Here is a 26,868-nt window from a genome sequence, read left to right as displayed (position 1 = left end):
GCGACAAGCCAGGACAGTATGAAACGGCCAGCCCTGGACAGAAGACAATGCCAGCACTTTCTACATGAACAGATACTGGTCTGCAGCATGACACTGGTGAGCAAGGACACACAAGATCTTGTGCATGCGAGTGTTTACAGGGGAACTGCTGCTCTGCAGAGCAGGAAAAGTTTCACTTACATGTTCCTGAGCTGCCTGGTCAGCAATGACATTGGTTTCATGCAGAAATCGAGCCTTTGCCATGTTTCCCAGAGCTGCAAAGCACCTGGAAAATGCAAAGCAGTTAGTGAATACCCAGGCTTTGTTGCCCACGTTTGGTCCAAGATAAGGAAATAGAAACCAGGCAGCAGACTCAGCTCAGCAATGGGAGAGGTGAGGCGGCCCTGGCTCAAGAGAAGGGTTTTGCCAAGACCTATGCTCAGATGTGCCTTCTGGCCCTGCTCCGTGGGGGAGTCCAGGAACATGACCAGGGCTCATGTTTCACCTCCCCAGGCTTCAGCAGTGCCCCAAGCTTGTTGATGTCTGTCAGCTCTGTGAGTCCTTGCTGCACACAGCTTTGGGCCAACATCAACAAACATTTATGCTACAGACAGAGGGGTTCCCAGTTCCTGGCATTACCAGCTGGGGTGAAAAGGCAAAGCCATGGCCTGGCACAGAGAACAGCTAAGTCTCCAATGCAGGGAATACTCCAGACCATACACAGAGCCATGGCTTTAGCTCGACCCTGCTTTCTGGGGTTCAGCAAAGAGCACGTTGAAGCCATGAAGGTGTGATGTACCTCTCTGCAATGTGCAGCTGTCTCGCTTCCAAAGCCAGTCTGCTGAGGGTCTTCCACATGGCTTCAGTCTCTGTGGACATTTCCAATGTCTCCAAAAATGCAGCAGCCCTTGGGACAAAGATTTGCAGACTTTCAGTGACAGAAGAGCTCTCTGAAGAAAATCCCAGACTGAGACAGGAGCTTCCCAACCAGAGTGGCACTGAAACCAAAGCCAGCTGGTGCCCAGCTCTGAAGAGTGTAACACAGAGCCTGACAGAGCTGGGGGAAATTCAGACATCCAGGAGATTCCTACCTGGGCTATGGTACCTAGAGGCAGATTATCAGCAGAAGGCTGTAGCAGTGTGGGACAAATCTAAGGTGTTCTGTCTGATACAGGTCCCCACTGAGAAAGTCTCTGAAGACACAGCAGTGCTATGAACAGGTGAAGTTTTCTTGCCTGGTCACTTTTAAAAGCCCTCTAAGAGAGTCAGCAGTATCCAGGCAGTCAATTTTCACTCTGCACAGCTTCTAGATGTTTCCATGATACTGCTAGCATCCCTGGAAGGGCAGCAGTAAAAGCACCCAAGCATCATTGCACATCTGGCTGCTCTGGAGACTCTTATTCATTGCAATTAATTGACAGCTACCTTCAGCAAAGCCCTGCTGATGTCTGTGGGACCAGACTGGCCAGTCTCTCCCTGAGTTTTAAACCACAAAGTTGCAAGGAGGCAAAAGCTGAAAAATCTCTCCTGAAGGTCTCTGATGTTCATTATAGCCAGACCTGGCAGCAACACCATGCTGAGAGTCTGAAGTTCAGCTCTGGAAAGCTGTGCTGCTGCCATTCATGGGTCATTGATTCCCAGGTGCCTGGCATGTGCCATGAGCCACCTGCCACCCCCACTGGCACATCCAGCACTTACCTGTGATAGTCCCCATCATCAATGGCAGTTCCAAACTCTATGAGGCCTTCATCCAGGGTGTAGGGCACAGTGTTCACCCCTTCAGACACTATCACTTCAGTCTTTCCATCATTCCTTTCCAAGCCTATGATATCCCCCTAGAAAGAGGACCAGCTGTCAATACTCCCCTGCTCTTCTGAAGGGTGGGGGGTTTCAGGGTGTGAGAGCAGCACTGCAACAGCTCTGCCAGTCATGGCTCTTCTGAATGAGCGAGCACTGAGCCATGAAGCAGCTCCTTGCTCCATCTTCTGCCAGAAATATCTGCCACAAAACTGACAAATGAGCTTGTATTTTGTCCAGAAGAAACTAACAGTTCCCTTCTGTCTCCCTTCTGCCATACCACCCTTACTGCTCCCACACATGTGAGGAAGAAGAAGAAGAAGGAACTGCAGGAGGCAATCAAAGCCTGCAGTTTTACCTTCAGAGGAAACATGGTGACCCGCTCTGGAGCGTCGATGTTGTACCAGATGCAGAGGCTGTTCCTGTTCTGAGCCACCACCACGTCACTGCCCGGCACCCACTGCACGTAGGAGCAGTAGTTCAGGATGGTGGTCTTGGTGCTGCTCTCGACGTCATAGAGCTGCAGCTGCAGAGGGAGGGAGCACAGGCTCAGCTGGGCTGCAGGCTCACCACAGGACCTGAGCTGAGCAGCTCAGGAAACAGACATCACCCACCAGGAAAGAGACCTTTTCCAAGACACACATCCTAAAATCTCATACTTCTTCACACACTCCTATAAGACCTTTCTAAACCCTTGCAGCATTTCAAACTCTTGCCTCCCTCAGAGTTTGGCACAGACACACATAAGCCAGAATATGCCTCATGCTACTTCAGTTGCCTCTCAGCTGCAGAGCTGGAACAGGAAAATGGGCTCTGAAGTCCTTAATGGAAACAAGCTAAGGGACCAAGAAGGGCCTTCCTCTGCAATTTTGGGCTGAACTCTCCATCCCAGGCACAGTCCTGTTGCAGTGACTACTACCAATAAGGTGAGAGGTCAGTTGTTTGTGGAACACACTGCCCCAAACCAAACACAACACTTGGGAAGGTGTAACCTGACATATGGCATAACTTTGCTATATATATGATATTTTGTGACTGAAAAGTCCCAGACTGTCTCTATTCCTTGTCTTCACCTAGAGAAGATGAGAAACAGAAGAGAGAACAGTGCTAGTCTCATGAAACACCTATCAAAAGAGAACAAGAATGTCCCTGTTTCAGTCTGTACCAAAATGGCTGGAGAAACCATAGAACCCCAGAATGGTTTGGGTTGGAAGGATCCTTAAAAATCATCTTGTTCCAACCCCCTGTCACAGGATGGGCAGGGACACCTTCCACTGGACCAGGCTGCTCCAGGTCCTGTCCAACCTGGCCTTGAACACTTCCACAGCTGCTCTGGACAGCCTGTGCCAGACTCTCAGCACCCTCACAGGGGAGAATCTCTCCCCAGTATCCCATCCAACCCTGCCCTCCAGCAGTGGGAAGCCATTCCCCCTCCTCCTCTCACTCCAGGCTCTTGTCCAAAGCCCCTCTCCAGCTCCTTTGGAGCCATTTAGACACTGGAAGGGGTTCTAAGGTCTCCCTGGAGCCTTCTCTTCTCCAGGATGAACAACCCCAATTCTTTCAGCCTTTCCTCATAGCAGAGGTGTTCCAGGCCTCTGACCATCTCTGTGGCCTACTCTGGACTTGCTCCAGCAGCTCCATGTCCGTCCTGAGCTGGGACCCTACATCTGGAAGCAGCAGATGGGGGTGTCACCCAAACAGGGCAGAGGAACAGAGCCCACCCTCCCCTGCTGCCCTCACTGTGGGACTGGTTCAGGACACAGCCTATGCCTGGCCTTGCTACATCTCATGGGATTCCCATGGGCACAGCTGGGGAGCTGGCCCAGGTTCCTCTGGATGGCCCCGTCCTTCAGGTGTGTCACTGCACCCTCAGCTTGGTGTCACCTGCAGGCTGAGGGTGTACTCAATCTGTACTTGGTGTACTCAATCTGTACTGGGTGTCACCTGCAGGCTGCTGAGGGTGTACTCAATCTGTACTTGGTGTACTCAATCTGTACTGGTGTCACCTGCAGTCTGGCTGAGGGTGTACTCAATCTGTACTGGTGTCACCTGTAGGCTGGCTGAGGGTGTACTCAGTCTGTACTTGGTGTCTGTCACCTGTAGGCTGGCTGAGGGTGTACTCAGTCTGTACTTGGTGTCACCTGCAGGCATGCTGAGGGTGTACTCAATCTGTACTTGGTGTACTCAATCTGTACTGGGTGTCACCTGCAGGCTGCTGAGGGTGTACTCAATCTGTACTTGGTGTACTCAATCTGTACTGGTGTCACCTGCAGTCTGGCTGAGGGTGTACTCAATCTGTACTGGTGTCACCTGTAGGCTGGCTGAGGGTGTACTCAGTCTGTACTTGGTGTCTGTCACCTGTAGGCTGGCTGAGGGTGTACTCAGTCTGTACTTGGTGTCACCTGCAGGCATGCTGAGGGTGTACTCAATCTGTACTTGGTGTACTCAATCTGTACTGGTGTCACCTGCAGGCTGCTGAGGGTGTACTCAATCTGTACTGGTGTCACCTGTAGGCTGGCTGAGGGTGTACTCAATCTGTACTGGTGTCACCTGTAGGCTGGCTGAGGGTGTACTCAATCCCTCCCTCTGTACCACAATGAGGATATAAAACAGAACTGGTCCTGAAGCCATTCATTACAATGAACAGTAGTTTCTGAGAAAGAAAAGAATTAAAAGATCTGAGGAATAAAAGAATTAAAAGACACTCTATCAAGGGAAACACAGAAGTTAATAAATAACCTAAAATACATTGTTTGGGAAAACTTTGATTAGATAAGTTAATAAATAATCTAAAATACACTCACAAAAGAAACTTTGGAATTAGAATATTTGAAGAAGCGAAAGTAGAAGCCAAAAAGTTAAGGTGACCTGCCAAGCCGTCAGAATCAAGCCAAGTGCAACAGTGATTTCTGCCAAGTCATGGAAAAATATGCCAAGGATGACAGGAAAATGCCCAAATTAGGAGAAGTTTAAAATTTAACTAAGGAAGACCAAAAGTTCCTGGAAAACCCCGCCTATACTCCTGCCTGCTTATTAATATGCATATAATAAATGATGTAATCCTTGTTCAAAATTGTATAAAAACCTGCTTTTGCTGTACCTGATTCAGAAATCCACTTGGTGATTTCTCCAACGCGTTGTCAATAAATACCTCCTGCCTATAGACCTCAAATCTAGTCTCTGGGCAGCTTATTATCGCCTTTTGGGGCAAAATTCGGCATCATTTTTGGCGACCGCGGCAGGACGGAAAGGGTCCTCCCGAGCCTTGGCTCGGGGGACCGGGATCTCTTCGGGGCCCTTGACGGAATTCTGTCAGAAGGGATCCCCATCCCCCAGCCAACGCGCAACGGTGGACAAGAACTTTCTGCATCTCCTGCTCCAAATTAAGAGGTATTTATCTTTGCTTAAGGGTTTTATGGTAAAGCGCTTTATTGGGAAACGAGGGTCAGACGTGACCGCTCGAAGGGAAGCCGGGGGACGCCCTGGTAAAGAATCCCAGTTGTGTTAGAGGTACGGTAATAGTAACGCAGGTTAGAGTCCTGCTGTGAGGAATATTTGTTTTTCGTAACGCAGGTTAGAGTCCTGCTGAAAGGAGTATTTGTTTTTCGTTTATCTTGGTATCTTTGGAAAGAATATTTGTTTTTCGTTTATCTTGGTACCTTTGGTTTGTTCTTATTATGTGGGAAACCGTTTTAACATTGTGTTTAATGTTATAATACTGTGAATTAAGGGTCAAGAACTGAAATTGTTCTCTGAGACCGGAAGAGAGGTCAGTCAGTTTGTGGTATTTTTGTGTCTGCTCTATGTGTCTGTTGCAAAATCTTACAGGAGGCGTCCTGTCACTCTTCATGTAATAGACACACGTCTCAATCCCGGGAAGAAATTTGTCACCCCCTGCAATTGTTACGGTGCTTTGCGATTGCATGAATCTGGCAAACCGGTATTTCACGGTCTGTAGGCGACCTCTCGTGACCCTACCTGGTAAACAATCTGTTCTGATATAGACCATAAGGTAGGAACTATTTCATAAAGGTGTGTGGGTGAGAGTGAATGAGACGCAGCATCGCTGCGAAGCGAGAGGGAGTCCCACTCCGCATTTCCTGTTCTTCACGAGAAGCCAGGTCGGAAACGGACAAAGCGATTGGAAATTGTGTGTATGAAGTGTTAAAATCAATTGGCATACAGTATTTGCGAGAAAGAGACTGTTCCGGTTAAACAGAAAACACAGACACAGGAAATAGCAATGGGAGGTCAACAGAGTAAGGACGTAAATATGAAAACCCCCTTAGGATGTATCCTAAAGCACTGGAAGGACTTGGGAGGGATTCCGGGGGGAAACATAAGTAAAAAGACACTCCTTAAATATTGCACACAGTGGTGGCCATTGTATAAGTTAGATGACAATGAGAAATGGCCACCGGAGGGAACAACTAATTATAACACTATTTTACAACTGATGCTTTTCCTCCGTTGACTTAATAAATGGGATGAAGTGATGTATGCTGACATGTTCTTTATGTAGCACCTCAGGACCCCCTAGTACTAGCTCTAGAAAAAGATAAGAAAGGTTCAAAGCCTAAAGAACGTTGCTGTGATGCATGTAGCATTGGGGAACAATGTCTTAAGTTAACAAGAAGGGATAGTGGAAAGGAGAGTGAAATAAGCCTGTGGGAATACCATCCATTCGCCCCAGGATGGGAAGGGCCCCCTTCCCAGGCCAAAAGAGGAACAAGGGGATCTTAGCCCATTAAAGGAACCGGAATGATGGTGGAAATCTAAGTTTGGGCACAGCCCTCAGAAGTTAGACAACAGTTGGGGAGAAGGTAGCCCATCGAAATCGGGGATTGAAAAGAGGGAAAGCAGCCCGCAGGGACCAGATAGTCCACAGGGGTCGGGGAACTACAGGGATGCTGACAGCCCATCTAGACTAGAAGTTGGCAGGGAAGAAGCCAGTCCACATGGAGCTGAGAGCCGAGGGGAGACACGCAGCCTGCCCGAACTAAGTCCATGTAGGGCTAGTAGCACACCTAAGAATGGAAGTTTAAGGAAATCAGGTACCTGTAGAATGGAAACTAGCACACCGAGGACTAGAGACAAAAGTAGCTCACTGGGAGGCGATGTCTCTGAGTTGAAATATAGTGAGAAGAATGACAATGAGGCATACGAAAGTGAGGCAGAGAACAACTCACAGAAGCTGAATATAGTAATCCAGATAGAGGATAAGAGAGACGGAAGGGGAACGGAAGATGAGGAGGACAGTAACCCGGAACAGGACAGGCGTCGGCAGATGCGGGAAGAAAGGCGACAGATGCAGAGCGAGAGGCGGTTGGACTGTGTAAACCATGCTAGGGGAGTAGTAGGAAAAGAGTTGACAGAAATTGAAAGTGAAGATGAAGAACAGGGAAAGGGAAAGAGAAAAGAGAAGAGAAAGAATAGGGAAGACACTGAGGCACAGGAAGAAGATCCCGGGGAGGGGATCAGTCACTCGTATTATACCAGATCTGTGGCACAGAGGGAAGCGAAGCAAAGAGAGGAAGGTAACCATACGATAGCTCCTCTCCGACAAAATTATGCCAATGGTAGGGGAAAGGACTAGGGTAAAGGTGCCGTTCTCCACGAGTGACTTGAACAATTGGAGGGATGAGGCAAGGAACTTCAGGAGGAATCCAGAGGGAGTAGCGAAGAGGTTTGAATTAATGGCGAAGAATTTAGATATTGATTGGGAAGACATAGAGGTGATGCTTTCAGAATTGACAGATACCGAAAGGGAACTCGTATTGGAAACAGGAAAACGACATGCTCAAGTATTATCAGGGAGACTAGAAGATAATTTCCCCAGCAGTAAACCAGAATGGGACCCGGGCAACGAAGAGCACTATCGGCGGCTGGTACAGTATAGAAAACTGATAGCGATGGGCTTGCGTAATGCGATCCCTAAGGCTATCAATTGGTCGATGCTATATGACATCAGGCAGGGAAAGGATGAGACCCCATCAGAGTTTTTGGATAGACTTAGGGCAGCCATGAGACAGTATACACCCCTGGACCCAGCAACGGAAGAAGGGAAGCAACACCTGTTAGGATTAATGATGGGACAGAGTAATCCAGACATCAGGAAGAAATTACAAAAGCTCGAACATCCAGCAAATATAAACCTGGAGGCATTGCTGAATGAGGCATGGAAGGTGTATAATAATAGGGAAATAGAGGAAAAGGAAAGGGAAGATAAGAGGCTAGCTCGAATAGTGGCTGTAGCAGTAGGAGCTCAAAATACAAACCATTTGGGGCCTGACACCAGGGGTAGGGGTAGAGGCTACCCAGTGAGAGGGGGAGGGAGGTTCCAACCCCACCCAGTTAGAATAGGGCCAAACCAGTGTGCCTATTGCTTCCAAACGGGACACTGGAAACATGAGTGCCCCCAATTAAGAGAAAGATCAATGGACACTACTACTATCGCACATCAGGGCAGTGAATGAGGGGGACCGGTGGGCCGTACCCTAGCAGACCCACTGGTTAAAATGGAGCTAGGGGAAGGTAAAAAGGAATTGGATTTTTGATTGATACAGGAGCAACATTTTCGGTTTTAAATCAAGAATTGGTACCTAAGAGTGATGAATTTGTACAAGTTGTGGGAGCAACAGGCCAACCAGAAAAAGCTTACTTTTGAAACCTATTAAATACAAAATTGGGAAACAAATGGGAATTCACCAGTTTCTGTATTTGCCAAATTCACCAAAGCCTCTACTAGGAAGAGACTTACTGGAGAACTTGGGAGCCATTATAAAATTCAACAAAGACAAATTGGAATTTCAAGTAAGTGAAGAGCAACTGATTACAGCCTTAAGCCTAACAATCGGTTGTATAGAACCGAAGCCTGAAGGCCACAATATTGAGCGTATCCTGAGTGAAACATATCCATTAGTATGGGCTACCGATATACCTGGGAGATCAAAACAAGCAACACCTATCATTATTGAACTTATACCTGGAGCGAGGCCGGTAGTTAGGAAACAATACCCACTGAGGTTAGAAGATAGAAAGGGAATTGAGCCCATAATCAAAAGGTTTTTAGAATTAGGTTTATTGATAGAATGTGAATCAGATTTTAACACCCCAATTCTGCCAGTAAAGAAACCTAATGGAGCTTATAGATTAGTCCAAGACCTGAGGGCAGTAAATGAGATAACCAAGACACTGCATCCGGTAGTTGCTAACCCTTACACACTCTTAACTAAATTAAAAGGTAATTTGACATGGTTCACAGTGTTAGATTTAGAAGACGCATTCTTCTGCCTTCCTTTAGCTCCGGAGAGCCAAAAGATCTTTGCGTTTGAATGGGAATCTGCAGTTAGCCAAAGAATTAGAACAGTGGGAAAGGCCGCTGGGAGATGGTACTCTTTTGCAATATGTAGACGACCTCCTAATAGCAACAGAAACAGAAGAAGAGTGCATTAAATGGACTATTTCCCTGTTAAACTTTCTGGGTTTAAGTGGATATCGAGTTTCTCAACAGAAAGCACAGCTGGTGCAAGAAGAAGTGGTGTATCTGGGATATGAAGTTTCCAGAGGACAGCGATCCCTGGGAGCAGCCAGGAAAGAAGCCATCTGCCAAATGCCTAAACCAGAGACGGTGAGAGATTTGCGCGCCTTCCTAGGGATGACTGGTTGGTGTCGGCTATGGATCTATCAATATGGAATACTCGCCAAACCACTCTATGACTTACTGAAGGAAAGTAAGGGTGTTCTAGTTTGGACTCCCGAGGCAAAGGGAGCCTATAAGAGACTGAAACAGGAACTCATGAGAGCACCAGCCTTGGGTCTTCCAGACGTGACAAAACCATTCTGGCTGTTTTCTCATAAGCGACAAGGAATGGCCCTAGGAGTCCTAGCACAACAGTTAGGACCACATAAAAGGGCTGTGGCCTACTTCTCCAAACAATTGGATGAAGTGAGTAAAGGGTGGCCTGGCTGCCTGAGTGTAGTGGCCGCAGTGATAATCAACATTGAAGAGGCCAGAAAGCTCACGCTGGGCCAGAAAATGACTGTGTTAGTGGCTCACACTGTGTTTGCTGTGTTAGAGCAGAAAGGGAATCACTGGCTGTCACCTTCCAGATTCCTAAAGTATCAAGCTGTTTTGGCTGAGTCAGATGATGTTACTATTCAGGTAACTAACGTTGTGAACCCAGCTTCATTCCTAGAAGGGAAAACCTCAGCAGAACCCATCGAGCACGATTGCCTGGAAACGATCGAAGCCGTTTACTCCAGTCGCCCGGATCTCAAAGAAGAGCCATTCGAAGATGCAGACGATTGGTTCTCGGACGGTAGCAGCTTCGTAAAACAAGGAATAAGAATGGCTGGTTATGCAGTAACTACCACAGAAAAGGTAATCGAGTCAAACCCTTTGCCTGCAGGGACCTCAGCCCAGAAGGCAGAATTGATAGCTCTGACTCGAGCCCTAGAATTGGCAGAGAACATGCGAATAAATATTTGGATAGACTCCAAGTATGCCTTCTCCGTTGTTCACGCTCATGGAGCCATCTGGAAAGAAAGAGGACTGTTGACTACTCAAAGGAAAACAGTCAAACATGCAGAGGAGATTCTACGATTGCTAGAAGCAGTCCAACTCCCAGCACAAGTGGCCATAATGCATTGTAAAGGACATCTAAAAGGTAACACTATTCCAGAAGTTGGGAGTAGAAAGGCAGATGCAGAAGCTAAATTAGCTGCTGCAAGGACCGGAAAGGTAAATATAGCAGCTCTGATACCAGGAGAGCTGGATGTAAACCTCCAACCAAACTATCAGGAATCAAGATCATAGATGGATTCAAAGGAATAAAGGTAAACTGTTAGACAGTGGATGGGGACAATTAGAGACAGGACAGTTGGTAATACCAGGGAACCTAATGTGGCAGATTGTAAAGACGGAGCATGAAAAGGCCCATTGGGGGTCTAGATCCACTTTACCAATATTTGCAAGCCAGGATAGCAGGACCGAAATTATTTATCACCATAAAACGTGTCACATCCCAGTGTGAGCGATGCTTGAAGAACAACCCGAATACAGGGACTAAGATACACCAGGGAGCAATAAACCGAGGTAAATTTCCAGGTGAGGTATGGCAAATTGATTTTTCCGAACTCCCAAGAAAAGGGGGGTTTCGGTACTTGTTGGTATTAACTGATACATTTTCTGGGTGGCCTGAAGCATTCCCTTGCAGGACAAATAAGGAAAGAGAGGTGACTAAAGTATTGTTGAATGAAATTATTCCACGGTTTGGAGTACCGAAGAGCATATCTTCGGATAGGGGCACACATTTCTGTGCAAAAGTAGTGAGAGCAATAAGCAAAGCATTACAAATTAAATGGCAATTACACACACCTTACCGTCCACATGCCAGTGGGTGGCCTTGTGGGCGAAACCCGTTTTTGATGCAGCCTTGGCACCCTACGGAAGAGGACAGGGAGCGACTGAAGAAGAAACTGCCCCTAGTCCTACGACCACTGCTGCTACAGCTGAAGGGACACTCGAGAGGGTTAGACAGAGCTCTGATACGTCACTATCAAACGGCCCAGGATATGAATGATTTTATTGACTCATTATCAACTTTTCGTTTAACAAGTCCGGCAAAGGCACCTTGCCTTGATTGTTATGATCCACATTGTGCTGCCTGGATAGCTTAACATTGTGGAGGTTGTGATAACACTTTTTGGATAGAACAATCATTATTATGGGATTTATGGTGTCATACTTGTGAGCACGAGCACACGTGGGGTAGAAGCTGGGAAAATGAATTAAGGAGAGACGGGGCAAAATGCATATGCAGCTTTAAATCTTTATGAGTCTCCCGAACAGAAAATTCTTGCTTATTGTCGTTGGAAAGTACAATGTGTTGTGAATAGAATTAAGGTTCAAAGTAAATCGCGTATAGTTTCTGTAAGGTGTAGAAAATTAGTACCTTTAACACAGCGTTCAATTGTAGGGCCCTTCAGGGGAAATCCTGAAAAGGCATTAGATCATTGTATTGGAAAATTGCAAAAATTGAGTTTGCAAGTGACGGGACCAGTAAAGTTAGGAGCAGCAAAACTGAAAATAGATAAGAAAAAGAAGGCAAGAAAAGGAACGACTTCATCTAAATAAGGTTATTAGTAATTGTTAATTAGTTCCCTATGATTAGGACAATTTCACGTCTAAGGGACCCTGCCTTGTGGGACGCTGTTGCTCCATGGGACCCTGCTTCGTGGCATGCTATAGGTGTTGAAGAACAAGAACAACGATTACGAAGTAAGATACATGTTGCCTTAAAGAAGGAGCTTGAATTGGTAGCCGCATATAGTAAGAAAGCCGAAGAGGCTTTACAGTCACCACCATTGAATTGGTTATATTGGATTGAAGAACCAGACTTTTATACTGGCCCTTACTTACATTCACTTCCTTGTTATGTTTGTAAAAGGGATGTTGATAAGTGCTATGCTTGGATAGCTCTGCATTGTGCTGATTGTAATCAGATTTACTGGTACTCACAAAGATCAATAGGATTTTTATGGTGTAGACCTTGTTTTGGAAGATGGATTCGATATTCTTCCTGGTATAGAGCTCTTGAGCACAGTACTGGTCTACCAGGAAGGTCAGGATTACAACTTTATGAGAGTACAGAACAAGTGGCCATAGCATATATGAGGTGGAAATTACAGCAAGTACTTAGAGAGCTTGAAATTACTACATCCTCCCGCATTATAGCAGCTCGCTGTAAAGCTGATTTGCCTTTAAACTTACCTCACGCTATACCTGTAAGCAAAGATGCAGATTTGGAATTAGACCAGTGCATTCAAAAATTGACACAGCCTTATAATAGACATTCTAACAAACCAGGGAAAAGACAACAAAGAAAGGAAAAACAGAGAAGGCAGAAAGAAAAATAAAGCTTGTTCCTATTATACTGCTCAATGCTGTATACTACTCAACAGCTACACAGGTCTTCAACTACTAAGAATCATAATGAAAAGGACCCAAATGTTTTGGGCTATGGTACGAGCGTACCAGTGCCCTATAGGATTAGAATTTGACGAAAGAATTCGTAAGTTATAAGAAAAGGGGGGAATGAAGCCATTCATTACAATGAACAGTAGTTTCTGAGAAAGAAAAGAATTAAAAGATCTGAGGAATAAAAGAATTAAAAGACACTCTATCAAGGGAAACACAGAAGTTAATAAATAACCTAAAATACATTGTTTGGGAAAACTTTGATTAGATAAGTTAATAAATAATCTAAAATACACTCACAAAAGAAACTTTGGAATTAGAATATTTGAAGAAGCGAAAGTAGAAGCCAAAAAGTTAAGGTGACCTGCCAAGCCGTCAGAATCAAGCCAAGTGCAACAGTGATTTCTGCCAAGTCATGGAAAAATATGCCAAGGATGACAGGAAAATGCCCAAATTAGGAGAAGTTTAAAATTTAACTAAGGAAGACCAAGAGTTCCTGGAAAACCCCGCCTATACTCCTGCCTGCTTATTAATATGCATATAATAAATGATGTAATCCTTGTTCAAAATTGTATAAAAACCTGCTTTTGCTGCACCTGATTCAGAAATCCACTTGGTGATTTCTCCAACGCGTTGTCAATAAATACCTCCTGCCTATAGACCTCAAATCTAGTCTCTGGGCAGCTTATTATCGCCTTTTGGGGCAAAATTCGGCATCAGTCCACACAGCCCCTGAGGGGCACTGCTTGTCACTGATGTCCACCAGGACTCTGAGCTGTGACCACTTCCCTCTGGATGTGAATGTTCACCCAATTCCTCATCCAGCAGACAGTCCACCATCAAATCCATCCCTCTCCAGCTGAGAGAGAGGGATGTTGTGGGGGACTGTGTGAAAGCCTTTACAGATATCTAGATAAACGCCATCCATGGTCCTTCCCTTGCCCACTGAGGGAGTCTCCCCACCAGAGAAGGCCACTGGGCTGGTCAGGCAGGACTCTCTGCTGGCTGTCCTGAATGACCCGCCCTGCTTGTCCTGAATCCCCTTCCCGTTCCCCATCTGCCCTAGCACTGCTTCTAGGGGGATCTGTTCCATGACCTTCCAAGCCCCAGAGGTGAGGATACCAGGCCAGTAGCTGCCAGGGTCCTCCTTCCTACTCCTTTTAAAGATGGGTACAGTGTTCTCCTTTTCCCAGTCACTGGGGCTTCACCTGACTGACATGATTTTGTACACCACAGACATAAGTACTGCAGGAGAACCTATGATTTTCATTGTCAGGTGTGATGAGGTGAAGCAAGACATCCAGTAACTAAGTTCAGCATTAGCTAGGACTCAAGAATGCAACACTGCCAGCTCATGCAATCTGGCCATGGTCAATCTGCCCCAAAGGAGCAGTAAGCAAAAAATCAGGAGTGTCTCAGATGTGCTTCTCACCTCCCTCCCTCCATTCAAGCAGATCTGTCCCCACCTCTCCCCACACACACCATCCTGCCATGTGGCCTGAGGTGGCTGCCTCACCCTCATCTTCTTGTCCCTGAAGAGCAGTTTGTGGCCTGTTTCATTGAGCTCCAGCCAGTCGATCTTGCTGTCATGACTGATGGTGCCAGTGTTGTAGCCACCAACAAGGTCCACTGGGGAAGGAAAGAAAGGAAATGGTGTCAGTCCCTGATGTACCTCAAAGTGCTCAGCACCCACAGCTGTGCCAGGGGAATCAGGTGCCTGGGACCTGTTTAGGGCAAGACCCTCAGCAAAGACACTGTGACATGGACACCAAAAAGCAGTGACATTTTATTCTGATGCCTCCTCAGCAGCAGCAGCTCTCTCCCACTGTCTGTGAGCATGCACAGCTCATGGGCAGTGCAGGCAACACAGAGCCTGGGTCCAGGACACGGTGCCAGCCACCCATGGCTGTGTCCATGACAGGCACCATCCTGCCCAAAGCAGGACAGCCTGTCTTCCAATGGGCTGCTGCCAGGCAGAGGGAATGCAAAGGGGGACATCAAAAACCTGCTGCTAGGCAGAGGGAATGCAAAGGGGAACTTGAGAATCTGCTGCTTGGTACAGGAAATGCACAGAGGAGCTTCAGGGATGTGCTGCCTGGCACAAAAAATGAAAAGGAATGAGGAAGGCTGGCAAAATACCGGGAAGGGGAAGGAGGGTCACACTCACCTGTTGCTATAGTCTTGATGTCTATCAGGTAAGCCAGCCTCTTGTTCTCATCCACGCCTCGCTGCTGTCTCTCATTGATACGGACACTGTGATTTGAAGGCAATGACTATTACCTTCACTATTCCCAAATTAACATTTGAATCAGAGTCCCTCCCTGACTTCCCTGCAGTTTCCCTGAGCACATGTAGCCTCTGGCAGCTCTCTGACCTGTGACACTTGCCCAGTAGCTATAGCTGCCTCAAGAGAGAACAAAGCTTTCTGATCCATGGCTTCCCCCCAAAGCTGCCCCTCTGGTTCAGGGGTCCCCAATAACACATTGGTTACACTGCTCTGAGCAGCCCATGATCACCCCTTCTCCTGAACCAGAACATGAGGTATAGAATTTTGGAGGGGTAGAGGAGGTCCTGCTGGCAACTGAGTCCCTAAAGATGCTGTTCCAGGAGCAGCTGGATGCAGAGTTGCCTGAGAATATGCACAGGAGGTTCAGCAACAGCCATGGCAGGCTGCACCAGGATCAGAGAAAAGAGGCTCCTGTGCTTCTAACACCTGACAGCCAGTAAGGTGGCACTAAACCCATCAGTGGTCCCTGTGAGGGGTGGGTGTCTGGGGGCTGCATGCTGCACTGTGGGACACCTCCAGTGTTATATATCTGATCTGACTCTACCAACTGCCTGTGCTGCTCACACAGGCAAGTGTAACCCTTACCTGACCAGATGAGGGTTCACAAACTCCGTGCGCACAGACCCCAGGATGTCATTGCTTCCATATTCCACTAGTGTCAGCTCTCCAGCATTGAAAATCATGCAGACCTGATGGTGAAAGGGGGATTCACTTACAGAGTGAACGACAGAAACACTCACACCTACCAGTGAAGGGTGCAGGAAAGAACTTTGCTGCACACAAATCTAAATTTAAATACTCTGGGATGACTAAGGAGCTGTCCTTGTCTTTTTGTTGTGACTGACAGCTTTCCCTCAAGGCTGGGGATTTTAATTGTGGGCCTATCAGTCCTGCAGGAGTCAAGCTGTCCCCATGACAGCTGCATTCCGTATCTCTAGCAACCTCTCTGGCCACTGATCTTTTATTGCTTCTCTCTCCCTCAGGGTTATCACTTATATAACTCATCAGTCCACACACCGAGTTTATTCTGTACCTGGCATGTGGAAAAGGGAAGAAGCAGACTGGGATCTGCATGAAGAAGCTAAACCCAGAAACTGCTGAGAAACAGGGTTTCCCACAAGTGCAGGTGACACTTTTCTTGCTGATGCACACACAGCTCCACACACCATTCATGGGGAGCACTCTGTCCCATCCTACTCACGTTCTCATTGTCGAAGAAGAACTTCTCATTGCCCCCGGATCCTTGCCAGGCCACCTGCAAAGCAATGCCAGGGGTGAGGCTGACAGCCCCAGCCTGCACCTGATGGGCTCCTCTGTCCAGCTTCTGGCTCCCTCAGACAGCATGACTTACACTGCACATGGATCATAATCCATCACTTTAGCTGCCAACACTGCTTTTCAGCCATTCCCAGCTTGCAAATTCCACGTGGTCCTCTCCTCTCTTTAGACTCAGCTTCAGACTCCAGCTCTCTTTGTATAGTACATTACTGCCTTCCAAACAAGAGGCCTTTATGGGAACAAGGGACTCCCTCTATCCTATCCTATCCTATCCTATCCTATCCTATCCTATCCTATCCTATCCTACCCTTCACAAGCCCTTCTCCACCTTCCCCAGACCAGCTTTATTAAAAAAAGCACCCAAACAGCTCCTTTGCCTCTGTTAATCACAGCCACAGAATCTCTGCTAACACTTGTGGGAGCAGAATCTCCTCACCACATGTAGCTGAACTCCCTTTTTTTAGAGTCATTCTAGCAATGGCTGATCAGCACAGTGCCAGTGGGGGAAGAACTGATTGGAAATTTGCATAGAGCACTGGATAATACAACAGCTGCTGTGGTAACAGCAGACAAGTGACCAGAGGAGCAGAAAACTGAAAGCCAAGGCTACAGCAGTCCTCTTCCCTCACTGAGTGCAAACTCCAACTTACTGCCTCAAAGGAACTCCAGTGAAACAGCAAGAGAACAAATGAGAAAAAAGAGAGCAAATCTCACAGCCTTGCTCTTTCTGAGTATAGCTGTGTAATTGAAAGAAAAACTCAGTGCAGTAAGATGTAGAGAAAGCTGGGAGCTTCATTCTGGCCAAATTCTCACTTGTATTACCAAGTATCAGCATTCTCCAGCACAAACCTCCAGTCAGAGCTCCTGCTCCAAGAGAGATTAATTAGCTCACCATCAGTCTAATTAAAGGTATGTGTTCAACTTGGTGAACAAAGCAAATATGTCCTTGAGGCCTATATAATGCTTTTATTAGACATAAGCCCATTGCCCGCATTCTCCAGCCTCAGCATCCAGTGCACTGTGAGGATCAGGGGATGGACAATTTTGTGTGAACTGTCTGCTACCAGAAATGGCACTGGCATAAGCTGTGGGATGCAGCCATGAACTGTTTTCTGACGATTTTTTATTTTGTTTCTTTCAAACACACCAAGATTTGTACATTCACATCTGGAATGTATATATGTAAAAGATCCAGATTTGGGCCCCCATGTACACAAAAGACTGATAAACTGGAGCAAGTTCAGCACACTGCCCATCAAGAAGCACTCACACTGTGAAGAGAGGCTGAAGGAATTTGGCTTCTTCAGCCTGGAGAAGGGAAGGCTTAGGAAACCTCTAATACAGTGATACTAGGCTTTTTTAACAGATGCAGAGTGAAAGGATGAAAAATGATGATAAAATAGCAGTCAAAATACCAAGGCAACTTAGGAAAATGCTTTCCTCCATGAGTACAGTAAAGCACTGGAATAGAGGACTAAAGCAATTAAATCTGAATTTAATATTGACTTCCCTTTGGGCAGTGAGTTTGATAACAGACCCCTTCCAACCTGAACTGTTCTATGATTCTTTGGAAAGAGGGATTGTTCCCATGCAGAAATCATATCCTCTGAGTTATGAAGCTAAGCATCTGACATTCCAGAAATGCCACCCATTTTCCAGTACCTCACTGAGCTTGTTGGAGCTGACATCACCCAGCAGCAACGTGTCTGAGGTATAGGCCACCAGGTACCTGTCCTTCCCCAAGATCTTCACCTCATCAATCTCATAACCATACTGGGATTTCAACACAACTCGGATTCCTGTGGAGAGGTTCTTCACAATGACCTAGTGAAAGGGAGGAAAAGCAATGTGAGGCCATGCACAGAGAACAGCACAGACTTCTTGCCCTGTGGAAGACCAGGCAACAGATGATACTAGGATATTTAGATATCCCCATCATTTCCCTCTGCTTTTTTTACAATCCTTACCATTCCTTTTGCACAGCTGTAGTAGACATGTGGGATTCTTACCTCTGCCATTTACAAGTTACCGGCCTAACCAGAGAGCCATTCAGGCCCCCAAGGATAAGCCTCCTTTGCAGAGTCCTGTACTCTCTCCCCTGACTGCACAGGGCTGCCCAGGCTGCCAGCTCACCCTTACTGCCACATTCTGAACAAGGTCAATTTGGCTGAAATGAAATCACTTTAGAAGTCTGCACCTGACTTGGAGGTACCTCACAAAAATTCACAAAGCAGGAAATTAACTCCATGGTCTCTTATGCTATCCAATTCTCACCCAACCTTAGCCCTGTTCCAGGCACATCCCCTATGCCTTTCTCAACAAGTTGGTATGAACAAACCATAGGTGCAGAACTCCAAACATGCCCAGTTCTGGCAAACATCCCATTTTCACACCTCATTAAATACTCTCTTACCTGGCTTGGTCCCACATATGTCATTTCAAATTTATTTTTGTAAATGGTTTTGCGAAGGCAGCAGTCAAACTGTTCAACTCCTCCACACAGCGTACCCTGGGGACAAAAACACGCAGTCAGCGACCTCTGTAAAGGAGAGAGATTCCAGACCCTGCTGACATGAAGGGGATCAGAGGTCAGACACAACCACACTGGTCCCAGCTGCTCTGGAAAACAAGGCTCAAGCACCCACATGCAGGAGGACCAGCCCTATTTTGACTTTCTTTAGACAACAGAAAGATTGAGCCATTCTCAGAAAAATGAAATTACCAAATGCTGGCATTAATCTGGGATGGAAGGAGGCGAGGTTAAAAACCACCTTTATCCTCATCTTTCCCATTGTTCGTCTCAGTTTCCCACTTCTCCATCTCCCAGCCTCCCAGCCTTCCTTCCAGAAGAACCCTTTCACCTTTCTTTCTTTCTTTCTTTCTTTCTTTCTTTCTAACATCCCCCTTCTTTCCATTGATCTCCTGTCCCTTAGCCCCTTCCCCTTTTCTGAAAATATTTGTTCACATGTTCAATAATTCTTGGTCTGAAAATATTTCAAGGATTCTTGATTGTTTAACACAAAACCATAAAAAACTAATCAAGAAAAGTCATAAATAACATCATTCATAAATAATTTAAGTGTTTGAAGTTAGTCAACTTACTACAGAAAAGATGCAGAAAGATCAATTTAAAGGAATTTAAGGAATAGTCTAACTTTAGAAAAAGGCAGATTAAGGCTTGATGGCTAAAGGTCAAAGAAAGAGAAGGCTGAACTGAAAACATAGCACAGAAACACAGAATGTGATGAGCAGGTCAGTTTGTATACTGCTTCTCATGAGTGCCCAGAGGAAAGAATGCTCCTGAGACTGCTCTGCAGAAGCTGTGCTGATCTCATCAGGCTCCTGAGAAAAGACAAGGGCTGCTGCAACCAGTGAGCCACCACAGCAGCATGCAGGAGGTTCTGCAGCCCCACACTGGCACACCTGACTGCAGCAGGAACCCAGCATAAGGTCCCGGCCCCAATGTCTGCCCTGCAACCCAGGTGAGGTGTGCCCACACAGGATGACCATGACCAAAGCCTGGGTGAGCTGTGCCCACACAGGATGACTATGTCCAAAGCCTCCCCCTGGGTGAGGAGACCAGGATGACCAGGTCCAAAGCCTCCCCCTGGGGTAGGTGTGCCCACACAGGATGACCATGTCCAAAGTCCCCCTCTGAGCACACCACGCTGCTCCCATGCACAAACATCCCCCTGGTGGGACCCTGGAGGGCTCAGGCCTTCTGGCTGACGACACAAACCGCACAGATCCGTGAGCCATCCCTCTTCCATGCCAGAGCTGTGATGGTGTACAGGTGAGCTATTTCTTTGGGCTTGCCTTCCTCCCAGGCACTGCGGCGCGGGCTCCAGTTCAGAACCCGTAACCTGGCAGGGAGAGGAGATCAGAGTGACATTAAACACTGGCTATGGCTGCCAAAGGAAGGACTACAAAGAGAATTCTCTGTCGGGTACATGGTACCTGTCATAGCTGCCCAGGACAATGGACTGGCCGCTGGGACTGGTGGCTGCTGTGGTGAACTCCTTCTCTGACGAGTCCCGGCTGTAGTCAAAGGTTTGGATCACGCTGCCCTCCCTCCCGTAAGCGACAATCTTCTTGTCACAGCCTGCAGCCACAATGCTGCTGGAGGCCCAGGCGAGGGCGTAAGGAGGACAGGGATGCACTGCCAGCTTACCCTACAACAGACAAGAACACCCTCCACACCTGAACGGCCCCAGCTCCCAGCTGGCCTCTGTGCTCAGCTATGCCAGTGGGGACCAGCATGGCATCTTCTGCAAAGCCCGGTTCATGGGGGCAGCTCTGTCTGCCTGCCTAGTCTGTAGGAAGACAAACCAGAACCGAGAGATTTATCAACTATTACATTCATCAACTGTGTGAGAAAAATTGTAATGCCAGTAGGAACACTGATACCATTAACTAGACTGAGATTGAACTCCTCACACAGAGTATAGATAGATCTTCATGATAGCATGGCAGAGAGCAGCCATGCTCAAACTGCTTCAGCTGGAGACAAAAGATCTGAGAACAGCATCCCCTTCACCACAGCCTGAAGCACAGAGAGACTCCTGGCAGAGAGGAGTGGGAGGCTCAGGAGAAATGCTGGGTGTCCAAGGGCAAAATCTGAGCCTGAGAGTCAACATTAACTGTGGTAACTACACCCTACTAAGTGTGGGGACAACAGCAGCCACTCCATGGAACCCTACCTCTTCAAGCATCATTCTCCTGGGCACTCAAACATCAGATCTTTCCAGACACCTGAACACCCTTATGCCTCATACACAAAAACATGAATTCCCCCCTTAGCACTGCCCTCAGTGTATTCCAAAGCATCTAATCACTGTTCTGCCTCCATCAGAGCTTCCCAAAACCTTTGCTAGCAAGCACAGCCTGCAGCTCCTCTCCAGACCTGCACTCTGTCCACAGCCTCAGAGCTCTGGATCTGGGATCCCTTTCCAGAGCTCTGGAGCTGGGAAGCAGGCTGTGCAAATAGGAATTCTGCTCTCTGGGAAGGATCTTTGGTACCTGTGATTCACCTGAGCCCTCATCATCGAAGAAAAAGCGCACAATGGTTCCATCTGCATGGCCAGACAGGATTCCTCTCCCTGACACACTGCAGAACAACACAGAATGATGCAATGTTACAGGAACACTTGCACTTTCACACTCATATCCCTGCCCAGAGCAGCCACTCCCAGGGTCATGGCTGATGTTCCTCATCAAAGGAACCTTCCCCAAAGACAAGACAAATATCAAGTACCTGTGCCAGTGCCTGTAAAAAGAAAGCAGACAAAAGAACCCAGAGTGGAAAGGAGAGTTACCAGTTAAGTGTCTTTATCATGTGAAATCACAATAAAAACTTTCTGTATTACTAAAACCCAGAAGCTAGTGGAATTATTCAGTGGAATAATGACTGTGCTCACAAGTGCTTACAGCAATGCACATCAAACAGCTCTTGCACTGGAACTGTTCCAGAAGTGAGGCTGGGTATAATGATACTGGGAACCCCTAAAAGAAACACAATGTAGGCAAAAAACACCTGGGCAAAAACTCCAGGCCCAAGTCCATTTTTTATAGCATTGATCTCTTGTGCTTCTGGACACAAGCAGGGAGAAGAGAGCAAAGAAAAAGAAACAGGCCAAAAACCTGCTGGTTTTGTACCCAGAGAAACACTTTTTAGTGATGATTAGAAGATTCAAGAACAGAATACAAATTCTATGGACACTGTAGCAATCCAGCAATCATGTACCTGTCACCAGAATGACAGCATTTAGTGAAAATTCCACTCCTAGGACCATGACACATCTCAATTTTTAGGTAAAGAATACTAAAGTAGTTTAAATGAAATCTTATTAATGAAAATAATTTTAAATTACACTTTATGGTTATTTTCCTAATTACAGCCTTGTCAAAGGTTTTATCTGGCAGAATGATGATACTTTTTTTAGCCTTTAAGCATGATTAATGTTAGTTACTACTTAGATGAAGCTGACAAATGTAATCCTTATAAAGTCACAGATTCAAATACATCAATGAATATAAGCAAGCTCGTGGAGACTTTCATGCTCTACTGTGTTGGAGAACAACCAGACTGCCCGTGTGGCACAGCCAGTGGCACTGCCCAGGTGGCACAGCCAGGTACCAGGTTTTTAGGAAGGAATTCCTTCTGGAGAGCACAGTGTGCTATTATCTTGACAACAAAGTGACAGCAAAAGAACACTGGCAAGCTCCCACCCTGGTCCCTGTTATGCTGAGCCAGCAGCAGGGGTGAGACTGAGCCAAAGCAGGGCAGGCCAAAGCAATGCCACACTCACTTGGAAGTTAGTGAGACCACGTAGGAATCTGTCCCATAGATGGTGGAAGACTTGTTGTTCTTTGTATTTGCTAAACGAACCTGAGAAAGAGAAAATGAGCAGTGTTGCTGCCATCGGTAGAATGTGGATCTCCCCCAGTGTAAGTGATGTTCCCAGAGGTTTCCTTGTTCACTATCAGGGAAAGAAATCACAGGAAGCTCACTGACTCCCAGTATGTTATAGAAGAGGAATAGCTGGAATCACATTTCTACATTTCTAGAAAAGTTTGGATCCAAGAGATCCAGTAGAACCTCCAGGGACTAAATGTGACCCAGAAAATTCAAGTCCACAGTGTAATCCCTCTGCTGCTGTTACTGGGGCACCCAGGGATGGCTCCTACCCCCCAGCCCAGCCACTGGCAGACCCTGACAGCCCCCGCAAGGGAAAGAAAGTCACTCAAACAACAAGTTTCTCTACCTTTCCTTCAGCAAGACCAAAGACAATGATATTCTCTGCCGGCCACAATAAGCAGGTCACAGCACTCTGCAAAGGAGGAGGTGAAAAGAGAGGTGAGAGCTCCACCCTACCCAGCTCCCTGCCCCACTGCCACCTAAAACAGTTCATGAACAGACACTGTTCAGGCAGGACAGATGGGGCATGTGGACAGGCCTTACACTAGCTGAAGATACTGGACAAATCTCACTTCATGCTGAAGCTCAAACTAGATAAAAGAGAGCTGGGACAAAGTAACTGAGTACAGGAGGACTATGGGAGGGCAAAAATGTTACAGGGATGTGCTCAGTTTGGAGCTCTTTTGTGAGCACTACTTACTGAGCAGTGCTTGGCTTGCCACATGCTATCGGTGAATGTATAAAATCATGGATGTTTTAAAAGGTTTTTCGCAACAAGTATAAAATATAAAAATAATTTCACTGTGACAACTTCTGTAATAGCTATGAGAACACTTGTCCATTGGATCTTTATTTGATGAATAAGAAACAGTGTTTGTTTTTTCATTGACGAGTAAGATGGTGATTAGATGCTCCAAGCAGGCCAGGTAGAAACAGGCTCATTAAATCCAAACCAAAGGTATTCTCAAAATCTGAGGTGGAGTCAGAATGAACAAAGCTGACCACAAAACCCAGCTGTAAGAGGGCCAAGAAAGTTTAGGAAAGCCCTTCACATCTACCCTGCAGAACTTCAGTCAGTAAGAAGGATGGTGTTTGCCACCAGCACCAGCCTCACTGGCTCTCTGTCCCATTTTAAGCATGTGAGACTGCTTAAGATACATATCAGCATTTACTCATTCCTCATTTATTTATCTCATCTTCCATCCCTGCTGTGATCATTCACATCAGCAAACACAGCTACAATCAGACAACAAAATGTCTCAAGGTAACCAAACTGTTCACAATTTAAATGACCAAGACCCATTTTCATTACCACTGTTTCCCAGGAATTTGTGTGTTTCCCCCATTATCTGTCAGGCTTATTTTCCACTCTAACACAAGAGAAGCTTGGGAACCAGCCTCACACAGTGGTGATGTGCTCGTTGTTTGTCCTCCTGGCCCTCTGCAGGAGGCTTGGCTTGCCAGTGTGAGCACCCCCTGGGATCACTGTGTGTGAGAGGGCCCAGAGGCAGGAGAGGGAAAGGGCTCAATAAATGACCTCCCATATTGACTGAACATTTCAAAAATTTGTAAATAACAGTATTTAGTTACAGGAGAAAGCCAAACACGGTGGCAAACCCCCAGACAAACAGCATCAGAAAAAAAATAAAGGATTTAATGTGTTACAAATGATAGAAAAGGCATGAGTAAATGAGAAATGACAGAAAAAAATACTGAATTTCTACATTTAGAATACAAAATCCTGTACATGTGCCCTGCACAGCATCTGAGCTTGTGAGAGGTGAGCAGACCCCCCTGGACTGGCAGCTGGAGGGGCAGGCAGCAAGCAGCACACAAGGAAAGAGCTCTGCGGGGAGGCCAAATGTGCCCACACCTGGGATGGCCACCCTGCTCAGCAAAGGGACAAATGGACACCAAGGCCCTGTTGCTGTCTTTTCCTCATGACACTATTCTCATGACCACTCGGTGCAGCAGCTCAACTGCAGACAAAACAGAGGCTGAGCAGCAAGCAGCTTTCCTGCCACAGACAGAGAACTCCCCAGGCTCCCTGCAGCAGCCAGAGCAGCCACGGTGGCAGGCCATGACCCAACCCTGAGATGAAAGCTTTCCACCCAGAGGCTGAGGCCACCCTTCACCTGAGAGACAGCTTGAGAAAGCCTGGCACAGACTCCAGCAACTCCACCTGGAGCAGCTCTATGTCTTCTGGGGATTTGGACATGAAGGATGATTCCTTCTACCCTGCAGAGAACTTTCTTGGTGACATAGAGACTATGTGGTGATGGCACTTGCCTGGAAAGCCTGGGGCAGCTGCTGGACTTTTGCCTCTGAAGGTAGAAGCAGTCAGTGCACTGTATTTTCTCACTCTGATGGCTTTCTGTGCAAGGAATTCATAACACCTTTGCCTTTTCCAGCCAGATCTCAGGGCAAGCCCTGGCAAACACCTACTGGGCAGGCTGCTCTGTGACACAGGCAGGCCAGGCCAGAGCAGCACAACACAGAGGTGGCCAAGGAGCAAACCAGACAGAAATCATAAACCTGAGGCAATTGAGCATGTGGAAATTGCACAGTTTGAATTCTGCACACTTTACATTTTGCTTAATAAGGCATCCTGGAGTTTAGAACTGCAAACCTGGGAAAAATAGTTGGGCTCTGAGTGTCGCATATCTTTCCCTTTCAACTCCCTTAAAACAGTCTGTCGATTGATGCCTAAAGTAGTCCCCAAAGTGTTGTAACTGACTGCATTGATTGTTCAACAATTTAGTCCATTGTACCCAGGCATTAGGACACCTCTGGAGCTTGATGAGCAATATGTGCCTCAGAATTTAGAGATCCTTTAAAGGTCAAGTACAGTTTGGCCAAGTACACCTGTGAGTATGAGCAGAGAGACCTCTCATTGTCTTTTGCTACACATGCTGGAGAAAATGAAGTCAAACAGAAGTCTGGGTCTCACCGTTTGGATGAACTTGTTGCATATCACCTTCTTGTCACCCCTACAGAAAAACAGAAACAAAAATTACTATCAGCAACCCTAAACATTCTGATCACCCTACTCTTTATACGCAGTCTGGTTTGACATTGCCAAACACAGTCCATTGAAATCTTGTGGGCTGCTAGTCTATCACAACTTTAGGCAAAAAACCAAAAAGATCCCTAGAGTCTGAGCCTCCAAACTCCTGATGAACTGCCCTTCTGAGTACCGTTAGCACAACTCCTGCCAGCAGATGAGGCTGCAGTGGGCCAGATGTGTGCCATCGCTGCACAGCTGTGACACATGATGGCAACACAGGCTCCAGCTAGCTGCATGCACAGCCCGAGCTCGATAAGGGCCCTGCCGAGGACACCTCACCTGCTGCTCCCCACGGACACCTGTGTGGCTCCCTGGGGCCGGGTGATGGGCACTGCAGCATGTGCCAGGGTGAGGATCAGGCTAAGAACGGAGCATGCTGGACCCCGCTGCATACTCACCACTCCTCGCCGATCCTGTACACGTAGACAACGTTGTCCGTCTGCCCGATGGCCAGTTTAGTGGAGTCCGGGGAGAAGGCCATGCCTTTGACCACGTAGCTCTTTCTGCCGTACTGCGGAGAGGCTCGGTGTGACCGTGGGGAGGCCGCCCCTGCCTGCCCCAGCGCTGCCCGGCCCATGCCCGGCCCATGCCCAGCCCGGCCCGGCCCCGCTCACCTTGGCGTCCGCCGGCTTGGTGGAGAACTTGTCGCGCCGCTCGCCCTGCTCGTCGTAGAGCAGCACCACGCGCTCCGCAGTGCACACAGCGAAGCGGGCACTGCTGGCGGACCAGGCCATGCAGGTCACCCGCGCCGTCCCGTCCTGCGGGCACACACGGCTCAGCGGGCACACACAGGATGGCTTAGCGGGCACACACGGCTCAAAGGGCACACATAGGATGGCTTAGCGGGCACACACGGCTCAGCGGGCACACACGAGACAGCTTAGCGGGCACTCAGCGAGCCCCAGCGGGCACACACGGCTCAGCGGGCACACACAGCTCAGCGGGCACACAATGAGCCCAGCGGACACACACGGCTCAGCGGGCACACACGGCTCAGCGGGCACACATAGGGTTTAGCGGGCACACACGGCTCGGTGGGCACACACCGAGCCCCAGCGGGC

The 26,868-nt window shown here is 47.4% G+C and overlaps 1 protein-coding gene across 2 annotated transcripts in view; it reads right to left on the bottom strand.

The window, feature by feature from the left end:
• Positions 1–26,868, bottom strand: part of IFT172 (intraflagellar transport 172) — a 50,593-nt gene that overhangs the window by 23,485 nt on the left and 240 nt on the right. For both annotated transcript variants that reach the window (XM_054293459.1, XM_054293460.1), the window contains exons 2-19: positions 26,422–26,565; positions 26,206–26,318; positions 25,691–25,730; positions 23,087–23,152; positions 22,631–22,710; positions 21,342–21,429; positions 20,280–20,494; positions 20,062–20,185; positions 18,736–18,831; positions 17,985–18,146; positions 16,246–16,299; positions 15,630–15,733; positions 14,925–15,010; positions 14,274–14,386; positions 2,135–2,302; positions 1,678–1,814; positions 779–886; positions 181–265 (exon numbers count right to left, since the gene is read on the bottom strand). In XM_054293459.1, coding sequence (XP_054149434.1) covers positions 181–265; positions 779–886; positions 1,678–1,814; positions 2,135–2,302; positions 14,274–14,386; positions 14,925–15,010; positions 15,630–15,733; positions 16,246–16,299; positions 17,985–18,146; positions 18,736–18,831; positions 20,062–20,185; positions 20,280–20,494; positions 21,342–21,429; positions 22,631–22,710; positions 23,087–23,152; positions 25,691–25,730; positions 26,206–26,318; positions 26,422–26,565 — 1,983 coding nt within the window. The remainder of the gene's footprint in view (positions 1–180; positions 266–778; positions 887–1,677; positions 1,815–2,134; positions 2,303–14,273; positions 14,387–14,924; positions 15,011–15,629; positions 15,734–16,245; positions 16,300–17,984; positions 18,147–18,735; positions 18,832–20,061; positions 20,186–20,279; positions 20,495–21,341; positions 21,430–22,630; positions 22,711–23,086; positions 23,153–25,690; positions 25,731–26,205; positions 26,319–26,421; positions 26,566–26,868) is intronic.

Source organism: Melozone crissalis, unplaced genomic scaffold, assembly GCF_028551555.1.
Source record: "Melozone crissalis strain CALT ecotype California unplaced genomic scaffold, PUWL_Pcris_2 ptg000150l_1, whole genome shotgun sequence".
In the NCBI taxonomy this organism is placed as follows: Eukaryota; Metazoa; Chordata; class Aves; order Passeriformes; family Passerellidae; genus Melozone; species Melozone crissalis.
This window is presented reverse-complemented; position numbering and strand designations above follow the sequence as displayed.